Source organism: Cucurbita pepo, chromosome LG11 (genome assembly GCF_002806865.2).
Source record: "Cucurbita pepo subsp. pepo cultivar mu-cu-16 chromosome LG11, ASM280686v2, whole genome shotgun sequence".
Taxonomy (NCBI): domain Eukaryota; kingdom Viridiplantae; phylum Streptophyta; class Magnoliopsida; order Cucurbitales; family Cucurbitaceae; genus Cucurbita; species Cucurbita pepo.
In genome coordinates, this window is record NC_036648.1 from 7,479,314 (window position 1) to 7,490,438 (window position 11,125).

Below are 11,125 nucleotides of genomic sequence, written 5' to 3' on the forward strand. Positions count from 1 at the left end.
ATGGCGGCTTCCACCAAATCTCCTTCCTCTATTGTTCTTGCTGTTCTTCTTGTTCTTCTTTCAGTTCTTGGCTGTCCTTCATCCAAAGCCCATCTGCTCAAAACTTGTATGTTCGACGCTATTTACCAACTCGGCGATTCAATTTCCGACACCGGAAATCTCATTCGTCAAAACCCCAACACCCCATTTTCTAATCTTCCTTACGGTGAAACGTTCTTCAACAAATCCACTGGTCGCTGCTCCAATGGTCTTCTCATGATTGATTACTTTGGTATCCCTTCCTTTTAACCTTATATTGTACTAATATTGTGAAGAAGCCCCCAAATGGGTGTCTAATGATATGTCTTATTGCAGCTTTGGACGCTGGACTTCCCTTGGTGAACCCTTATTTGAACAAAGATGCATTGACAAGGCATGGAGTGAATTTCGCAGTGGCTGGTTCTACGGCTTTGTCTTCTCAACTTCTTTCTCAAAACCAAATCTTATCTCCGCTCACCAACTCTTCTCTCAACCAACAACTTTATTGGATGTTCTCTCATTTCAACTCCATTTGCTACAATCAAAGAGGTTTCTAATTTCTCTCCAATTAATTATATTTTCTTTTATATATCTTCATTTTAATGTGTATTTTGTTTGGTATCTTATAGATTGCAACCAGAAATTAAGGAATGCTTTGTTCTTGGTGGGCGAGATCGGTGGGAACGATTATAACTATGCGTTGTTCCAAGGCAAAACTATTCAAGAGGTGAAAGATATGGTGCCCCAAGTTGTTCAAACCATAAAGAATGCCGTTGAGGTAATTTTGGGTATATATTTAACTTCTTGAATTAGGGCTTTTTTACTTATCTCTGACGTTTTTTTTGTGTGTCTGCAGAAAGTGATAAGCTACGGAGCTACTCGAGTTGTTGTTCCTGGAAACTTTCCAATCGGATGTTTACCTATCTATCTCACCGGATTCCAAACCAATGATACAACTGCCTACGATGAACTTCATTGTTTGAAAGATTTGAATGGCTTGGCTACTTATCACAATGATCAAATCAAGCAAGCTATTGAAGTGCTCAAGAGAGAGAATCCACACACCGTAATCGTATATGGTGACTACTATAATGCATTGTTGTGGATCCTTCGTCGTGCTTTTACCCTCGGTATGGTTTTCTTAATTATTATTAGCTTAATACAAAAGAATTGATATCTTAATCATTCATGTTTGTTGTATTTAGGGTTTGATGAAGCTTCTTTGCAAAAATCATGTTGCGGGATTGGAGGAAACTACAACTTCAGCCTCATGAAGATGTGCGGAGTTGGTGGAGTATCAGTTTGTTCAAATCCAGATGAACGTGTTAGTTGGGATGGAATCCATTTGACTCAAAAGGCTTACAAATTCATGGCATATTGGCTCATTCACGACATCTTTCCACAACTTCATTGCATTGTTTGAATTTTGTTTTAGTTGTTTTTTTTGGTTTTTAGCTTTAGTATTTTGTTTTTGCTTTTTTTTTTTTTTTTTTGGTGTAATATTTTATAAAGTTCATTAATAGAATTTTAGTTTTTTGCTTTTGTTTTTTTTTATTGTTTTTTTGGTGTAATATTTTATAAAATTCATTAATAGAATATTGATATTATTTTTAATTTTTTTTTGAAACATATTTGAAACATAGTAAATATTTGGTTGATATTTTCGTTATATTATTCCAAAAACTAAGAAATATAAAGAAATTGTCATCGTGAACATGTTTCATTACTCTCAAATGGTATGTTTTCATAGAAGTTTATGTGGTTTGAGTATTAAATTGGGTTTAAGACACCGTGTAACAACCCTAATTTATTGTTGAAATAGAGCTGTCACCATACGCATGACATAAATTTTAATGTCAAAGCATTCATTTAAAATAATTTTATAAGACGATGTCATGGATTAATACGTTTGCCTAAAAGTCTTAAGATAAAACAACGCTAAATATTCAATGCAAAATAAAATAAAACTAAAGAAAAAATTAAAATGATGCCCTAGACTAAGCTAACATCTATAAAATAAAATGCAACTACTCAAACATAGATTTCATGGTTTTTAATGCGACACCACTGTTAATCGTAGATGGGTGCCTTACTTTTTCCGGAAATACTTAGCAAATGACCCCACGACCACCTAGGNATTCCATGGTTTTTAATGCGACACCACCGTTAATCGTAGATGTGTGGCTTACTTTTTCTGGAAATACTTAGCAAGTGACCTCACTATTGGGGTCAAAGAATACAAACACATACCACATGAATAAGACATAAACAATATTCTCTTAGGTGGTCTCCAATATGGACAAGTTAGATGTGTAGTATTTCTCTACACACGACCCACGTGTGCGAACATGAGCCCACCAAGNATGAATAAGACATAAACCATATTCTCTTAGGTGGTCTCCAATCTGAACAAGTTAGATGTGTNGATACGAAGGATATTGTCTATTGAGACATGGAGCTTGATGTATATTTATAGCTTATTCAATCTTTTAGAGAATAAAATTATATATGGAGAATAGTCATATATATATATACATACATACACAATAAAATTCCTGTATCCCATATTTCTCCTTACATTTTCTCTCTTCTATTTTTTTGTGATCGAGTGTGTGAGTTGGTATGCGATCCCAACACAAAGTACAACCGTCGTGCACCATGCCAAGCATGATGGTCATTTCACTCTCATAGTGTACGCACTCATCATAAAGAAGAAGTACTCCGATGTATGTGAATATACAATTATGCATGAGGTCCCCATACTTTGTATCATAAATAAATGATATAGAACAACCCCTACCATTCCTCACATATTACACTCTGCATACATAAGCTTTTATAAATCATTTCGTTCATAACATAACTTTTTGTTAAAATATCATCACTAGCCCAATAGGGTTAAGCCCAACCATATAAATCATTTCGTTCATAACATAACTTTTCGTTAAAATATCATCACTTGCCCAATAGGGTTAAGCTCAACCATTGTATGAGTAGTCACATTGTAGGTTAGGAAAATGATTTAGAAATTTTAAGAATAAATTTAGGAAAATGATTTAAGAATTTTAGGAATAAATTTAGGAAAATGATTTAGGAATTTTAGGAATAAATTTAGGAAAATGATTTAGGAATTTTAGGAATAAATTTAGGAAGCATACATTAGTAAACAGGTTGAGAAATTTTAGGAATAGATTATCCATCCTCTAGTATAAATACCTTCCACCCTAATTAGGTCATCATCCCAAGAAATCCCAAGCAATACAAAGTAGTAGTTTCTACCGAGTGTCTTGTAAATCTCTTCTCTATTGGTCTTAATAAAGTGTGAGAGTGTTTCCCACATTGAGTTGTGTTCAACAATCTGGTATTAGAGCGAGGTTAGTGTTGGTTATCTTATCTCTTGGAATTCATAGTATGCTGTGTGGTTGTAGCTCTGTCTGATCTTCCACATCAGAAACGATTTCTTGAGATTAGTAGTGAGTGAGTTTCTTTTGTGTCGTGGGTAGTCTGTGACTTTGCAAATCTTGTGTCGAAAGAGATTGCTTGGTATTATAGTGGTATAGTCAACACAATGGGTGATTTCCAAATTGTTGGATGAATCAAGAAACTCAACAACAACAACTACAACACGTGGGCAACATGCATGATGTCCTATTTACAAGGATATGATCTTTGGGAGATCGTTGGCGGGTGCAAAACCACGCCGGCAGACGAGGATTCTAACAGCGCCTTGCACAAATGGAGAATCAAAGTAGGCAAAACAATGTTTGCCTTGAAGACCACAATCGAAAAAGAGATGTTAGAACATATTTAGGATGACAAGACACTGAAAGAAGCATGAGACACGTTCATGATATTGTTCTCAAAGAAGAAGGATACGAGGCTACAACTTCTGGAGAATGAGTTGTTGTCAATTTCACAACGTGACATGACGATTGCTCAATACTTCCACAAGGTCAAGTCGATATGTCGGGAGATTACTGAACTAGACCCGAAGTCCGCCATTGTAGAATCTTGAATGAAGAGGATTGAAATCCATGGATTGCGACCAGAATATAGAAGCTTTTATTATTGCGATACAAGAATGGCCCACTCAACCATCACTTGTAGAGTTCGAAAATTTGTTAGCCAGCCTAGAAGCCATGACTAAACAAATAGGAGGCATCACATTGAAGGTGAAGAAGAAGCACTCTACACAAGTGAAAGACGGAGCAATAATAGGTCGTCTACCAAACGTGGATACAATGGTGACAAAAGAAGAAGTCACCAAGGAACTGTACAACCACGGAGAGCTCAGAAGAACGATGACAATAACTCTCAAGGGAAGAGATTTGAAGGCATATGCTACATTTCTATAGAGTGACTTGTAAATCTCTTCTCGATTGGTCTTATAAAGTGTGTGAGTGTTTCCCACATTGAGTTGTGTTCAATAATCTGGTATCAGAGTGAGGTTAGTGTAGGTTATCTTATCCCTTGGAATTCTTAGTATGCTCTGTGGTTGTAGCTCTGTCTGATCTTCCACATCAGAAACGATTTCTTGAGATTAGTAGTGAGTGAGTTTCTTTTGTATCGTGAGTAGTCAGTGACTTTGAAAGTATTGTGTCGAAAGAGATTGTTTGGTATTACAGAGGTGTACTAACACAATGGGTGATTTCCAAATCGTTGGAGGAATCAAGAAACTCAACAACAAAGATTATAACACGTGGGCAACATGCATGATGTCCTATTTACAAGGACATGATCTTTGGGAGATCGTTGGCGGGTGCAAAACCACGTCGGCAGAGGAGGATTCTAACGGCGCCTTACACAAGTGGAGAATCAAAGCAGGCAAAACAATGTTTTCCTTGAAGACCACAATCGAATAAGAGATGTTAGAGCATATTTGGGATGACAAGACACTGAAAGAAGCATGAGACACGTTCATGATATTGTTCTCAAAGAAGAACGATACGAGGCTACAACTTCTGGAGAATGAGTTATTGTCAATTTCACAACGTGACATGACGATTGCTCAGTACTTCCACAAGGTCAAGTCGATCTGTCGGGAGATTACTCAACTAGACCCGAAGTCCGCCATTGTAAATCTTGAATGAAGAAGATTATAATCCACGGATTGCGACAAGAATATAGAAGCTTTATTATTGTTGTACAAGGATGGCCCACTCAACCATCACTTGTAGAGTTCGAAAATTTGTTAGCTAGTCAAGAAGCCATGACTAAACAAATAGAAGGCATCACATTGAAGGGTGAAGAAGAACCAATCTACACAAGTGAAAGCCGGAGCAATAATAGGTCGTCTACCAAACGTGGATACAATGGTGACAAAAGAAGAAGTCACCAAGGAACTGTACAACCAGGGAGAGCTCAGAAGAACGATAACAATAACTCTCAAGGGAAGAGATTTGAAGGCATATGCTACAATCGCGGGAAAAAGGGCCACATGTACAGGGATTGTTGGTCTAGAAAAAATTTGTCGAAAGCAATGTGGCATCATCCAACATGGAGATGGAGAAGGAATGGGATGCAGAGGTATTATATGCCATAGAAGAAGATGAGGAAGCCTTCATGGAGATGATGGAAGACCATATCGATTATGAGAATGATTGGATCGTTGATTCGGAATTCTCCAACTACATGACTGGCGATTAAAGGAAATTGCAAGACAAGAAAGAGTACAATGGAAGTCGTATGGTACGCACAGCAAATAACACATTGTTGTCAATTGCTCAGATTGGCAATACGACAATCATGCCTGGCAATAAATCTGATGTAGTGTCACTACATAATGTCTATCATGTACCAGGAATAAAGAAGAATTTGTTGTCAGTATCACAACTAACAACATCAGGAAACTATCTTGTTTGCGCCAGAAGATGTGAAAGTCTGAAGATATTAGGATAACAGGAAAGCCGACAATAAAAGGATGAAGAGTGGATTCCATTTACGTTCTATCTACAGAGTCTGCCTATGTTGACAAGACACGGAATAATGAGACAACAGATCTATGACATGCAAGATTGGGACGTGGTTGCTACCACAAGTTGAAGCTGATTATGGAAAAATCCATGCTCAAAGGTCTACTTCAACTTGAAGTCAAAACAAACGTGTGTGTGTTGTTTGTCAATAGGTCAAACAAGCATCGATCAGCGGAAGGCGGTATAAGGTGACATTCATTGACGATTACTCAAGATATGTGGGGATTTTCTTTATGAAAGAAAAGTCTGACACGTTTTTGATATTTCAAGAATTCAAGATGATGATCGAAGGAGAAATAGGAGTAAAGATCTGTTGTCTACGTTCTGCAAATGGTGTTGAATACACGTCAAATGAGTTCAATCAATATTTACACGAGTATGGGATACGACCTCAATTTACATGTGCCAACATGCCACAACAAAATGGTGTTGCAGAAAGAAAGAATCGACGTCTTGCAGAAATCTGTCGAAGCATGTTACATGCAAAGAATGTTCCAAGAAGATTTTGGATTGAAGCTATGCGAACGGCTGCCCATGTGATCAACAAGCTTCCCCAGCCAAGGCTGGGGTTTGTCTAACCATTAATGATACTATGGGACATGAAACCTACCGTTAGCTACTTCCGAGTATTTGGTTTTGTTTGCTATGTATTTGTACCTGACCATCAACGTACCACGTTTGACAAGAAAGCAGTTGATAACTCTCTAAAAGTAGAGTCATATCAAGTCTTTTTGTAGTTAATATTACACTCTTATTCACCATTTTCTCATTTATTACCTCATTTATTCTATTTAGTGAGCATGAAATCGTTTATTCCCGTCCAACATGAAAAAAAATATGATTTGACATAAATCGATCTTAATTGTACATTTAATTGAGTTATGTAGTAAAATTTCATACATTTATACTGAACCATGAGGGGGTAGTAAATTTGGAAACAAATGGGGGATGACATGGAAATTTTAAATGCACATCAGCAGTCTAAGTGGGTCATTGACTATCGAATGAGGAACATCTTATGTGGACTACTTATTCATTTTCAGCCCTAAAGGGGAACCCATGCTCAATATAAAAGGAAAAAGAGACCAAGAGGAGGGTGACACACTTTAGGAGAGAAAAATCGAATTAGACAGCAGTGCCTCTGCTGCTGTGAACTGCTGTGAAACCAGAGAAGAAGAAGAAAAAGCCTAATCCAGCAGCTGTTGAGAGTAGAAGGAAGAGAAGACCAAAAAGGATAGATTAGGACAACGAGGTGGACGTGAGAGCTCAAGGGAAGGAAACTTCCATTGAAGAACGGGAACAAAGCTGGATAACTCTCTATTTCCTTACTCTCTTTTCTTACTCTATCAATTTTATATGATTAAGATTGAGTTCCTCTGTTTAATTCAGTTTGTATGGAGAGATAAACTTTATAGGGGAGGCGAGAGAGTTTTATATAGTTTAAATATGTTGACGGTATGATTTTAGTTTATTAAAGAGTTGTTAATAATTTACATGTGTGTTTAATTAGCTACTTTACATACATAGTTTTTCTCTTATTCGGGAGAAGAGAGGGAGCAATGAAATCCTCTTTAATACTCTAGTTCCATAGCAAGGAGACAGGAGACTTGAAGGGTAATAGAATGGTTAGGAATAATTCTTCTCCTAGAGTCTTGTTAATAGAAATTACAACGATTATGAAAATAATCACCATTCATGATCCTCGGGAGTGGGCTTGAGAATTTATTAAAAGAAACTAAAATCTACCACAAAACTCAACAACTTATCTATTTAATCTCTCTTAGCCGAACCTTCCTCATTAGTTGATTTTCTCATCATTTTCTATTTTTTCGAGAGTACTGACACTCTGTTTTAGTTTTGTTTAAGTAGTTAAAATCACCCACACCCATTTGAATGTTACCCAAAAACTCACTTAATTTTCAGCGATAAAATTAACCAAAAAGATATGTTCCCTATGGAATCGATAATTTACGTATTTTGCTACTTGTGATAGTGTATACTTGCACTTATTTTTGTGAATTTTACATCATTTTATTATATACATCCACAAGCGATCAACAGTCAAGTGCATATTTGTCGGATATGACAATCAAAGGAAAGGGTGGAAGTACTGTGATCCAACAAGTGAAAAATGCTATACATCAAGAGATGTAGTTTTCGATGAAGCATCTACATGGTGGTCCCCCGAGAAGAAAGTTCTACCAGATCTAAATAACAACGAAGAAATTCTACAACAGAAGATGGGGGAGCAAATTACACACACTCAACCAAATGTTGATGTACCTGAAGACTTGTTGACATTGATGTTGATGAGGAAGAAATGACTCAATCAAGCGAATCTGTTGAAAAAGAAACGTCACATCAACAACTTAGGCGATAAAAAAGAATCCAAAAGCCAAATCTTAAGTATGCCAATGCAGGTATTGTAGAACACGGAGGAAGAAATTAACAACTCAGCTTGGCAGAAAGCAATGGAGTTAGAAATTATAGCCTTGGAACATAATCAAACTTGGGAACTAGAACCAAGGCTAGGGAGATGTCAAAACCATCTCTTGCAAGTGGGTCTACAAAATAAATCGTCGACCGGATGGATCAATTGAGAGGTACAAGGCTTGACTCGTAGCTCGAAGGTTTTTTCAACAATATGGACTAGACTATGGTGAAACATTCAGTCTAGTGGCAAAGATCACTATGTACGAGTTCTGCTAGCATTTGCAACAAGTAAAGATTGGAAATTGTGGCAATTGGACGTGAAGAATGCTTTCTTGCACAGAGAGTTAGACAGGGAGATTTACATGAACCAACCAAAGGGATTTGAGAGTGCAGCTAATTCTAACCACGCATGCAAGCTTAGAAAAATTCTTTATGGGTTGAAGCAAGCATCAAAAGCTTGGTATGGTAAGATTGTTGAATTTCTTACCGAAAGTGGGCATTTAGTTGCACATGCAGACTCAAGCTTTTTTATCAAAGAAAGAGAAGAAAAATTGGCAATTGTGTTGGTCTATGTGGACGATTTGATTATCACCGGAGATGAAGAAAAAGAAATTCATCAAACAAGAAAAAATTTATCAATACGTTTTCAAATGAAAGAGCTAGGAGAGCTTAAACAATGAAGGATTGTTTCTCTGTCAACAAAAGTATACAAGAGATATGGTTTAGAAGTTCAGCATGTTAGAATGCAAATAAGCTTCCACACCGATAGAGACAAATGCCAAGATTTGTGCACATGAAGGCAAAAAGTTGAATGATGAAATGACATACCGACAACTAGTAGGTAGTCTTATCTACCTAACTTTAACTCGGCCTAATATTTCTTATGCAGTTGAAGTCATGAGTCGGTACATGCAAAATCCAAAGAAGCCTCATCTGGATGCGGCTTGACGGATCTTGAGATATGTCAAAGGTACAATCAACTATGGTCTTCTGTACAAAAGGAGCAAAGACTGCAAGCTAGTTGGATACTGTGATGCTGATTATGCAGGAGATCACCATACTCAAAGATCAACCTTTGGGTATGTGTTTAAGTTGGGTTCGAGAACAATTTCTTGGTGTAGCAAAAGACAACCAACAGTATCATTATCAACTACAGAAGCAGAGTATAGAGCAGCAGCTGGAGAACCTCAAGAACGTACGTGGCTGAAACTCTTGATGGAAGATTTGCACCAGAGAATTGACTATCCAATATAACTTCATTGCGGCAACCAATCTACGATTCGCCTAGCAGAAAATCCGGAGTTTCATGCTAGAACAAAGCTTGTGGAAGTACACTACCATTTCATTAGAGAGAAAGTCTTGAAGGAAGAAATCGAGATGCAGCAGATCAAGACAAATGATCAGGTGGCAGACTTGTTTACAGAAGGGCTGAATACTGGTAAACATGAGAGTTTTCGCTGTCAACTCAACATGGTGTAACAAATGAGGACTAGGCCTGAGGGGAGTGTTAAAATATCATCACTAGCTCAATAGGGTTAAGCCCAACCATTGTATGAGTAATCACATTGTATGTCATACTAACCTTAAAAGCTTTGGAGAGTTGAAACTAGTCGAAAATAGTTCGAGCGTATCAGACCTAAGTCGGATCCGTCGAAATGTCGGCCTAGAGTTCACATTTGAACTCATATTAATTAATACATAGTTTACATTCGAACTCCACTCAATTAAAAATTATTGAATACCCCAAATTTCATGAAAATAAGAATTATAAGTCACATATAAAGAACCATTTATCTTTGTATTGACATCGTACAAGACCTTCAAAAACTTTACCCAACATTTTTTTAATCATCAATGATTGGTGACCATATAATTTTGTTTCCATGGTTGTTTTCTTTGAAGAACTCAACCTAATCTAATTCTTCCTCTGATACTTAGAAGGGTTTGTCAAATTTTAAGGTATGATTAAGCATTAAATAAGTGGAATTTCATTTAGTTGCCACATTCAAGCAAACAAGTTCAACACAATCTATAAACCTTTCTAATCTCTTAGGGGATGATCTAAGATACCTCACTACGTTAGAACGGAAGTGGAGTCATGTATTTTTTGAAGCCCTTCATTCACAATCAAGTTAATTACGTAAGCACAACACCTCATGTGTAATATATCTCCATCCAAGACAAGTGAGTTCTAACTTCAAATCCTTCTCGTAATATACGAAATATCTATATCATTCTAACTTCGAACCTTTTTGTCTTAAAAAGTTTAATAGTTTGTCAATCTTTCAATTGTATGTCTGATAGATTTTAATTTCATTGGTGTCTAAGGGATACTTCATCTCTCCTAAACAATTTAAAAAACTTAATAGATAATATTTATTTATTTTAAATTTATAAATCCAATAGCTTTTCTCTTTTGAAATAATATTTGAATTTATATTTCCTAAAACAAAACTAATAAAAACTAAAATATAAAAAGGAATCAATTTGAAATTACCTAAGATTTAGGAAAGTTGGAATCCTATCCTTAAAAGATTAGGAAATTCAAAAACAAATGAAAACCCTTTTATTTTCCCAAAAGGATTGGGAAAAGATAGTAAGCTATAAAACCAAACCTCTCACCCTTCCACCATTCAACAATTCCAATTCCAATTCAAATTCAGAAGTTGTTCAACCATGGCGGCTTCCACCAAATCTCCTTC

The 11,125-nt window shown here is 36.4% G+C and overlaps 1 protein-coding gene across 1 annotated transcript; it reads left to right on the forward strand.

The window, feature by feature from the left end:
* On the forward strand, positions 1-1,452 carry LOC111805570 (acetylajmalan esterase-like). Its single transcript, XM_023690685.1, has 5 exons — positions 1-271; positions 355-567; positions 648-796; positions 875-1,148; positions 1,224-1,452. The coding sequence occupies exons 1-5, from the start codon at positions 1-3 to the stop codon at positions 1,439-1,441; spliced, it is 1,125 nt and encodes a 374-aa protein (XP_023546453.1). The 3' UTR covers positions 1,442-1,452.
* The last annotated feature ends 9,673 nt before the right edge of the window (positions 1,453-11,125 follow it).

Bases quoted from the DNA above. Each gene is read 5' to 3' on its own strand.
- LOC111805570 (XM_023690685.1), top strand. From the start codon at position 1: ATGGCGGCTTCCACCAAATCTCCTTCCTCTATTGTTCTTGCTGTTCTT. The intron at 272-354 runs GTATCCCTTCCT...GTCTTATTGCAG, and splicing joins TCTCATGATTGATTACTTTG to CTTTGGACGCTGGACTTCCC. The intron at 568-647 runs GTTTCTAATTTC...GGTATCTTATAG, and splicing joins CATTTGCTACAATCAAAGAG to ATTGCAACCAGAAATTAAGG.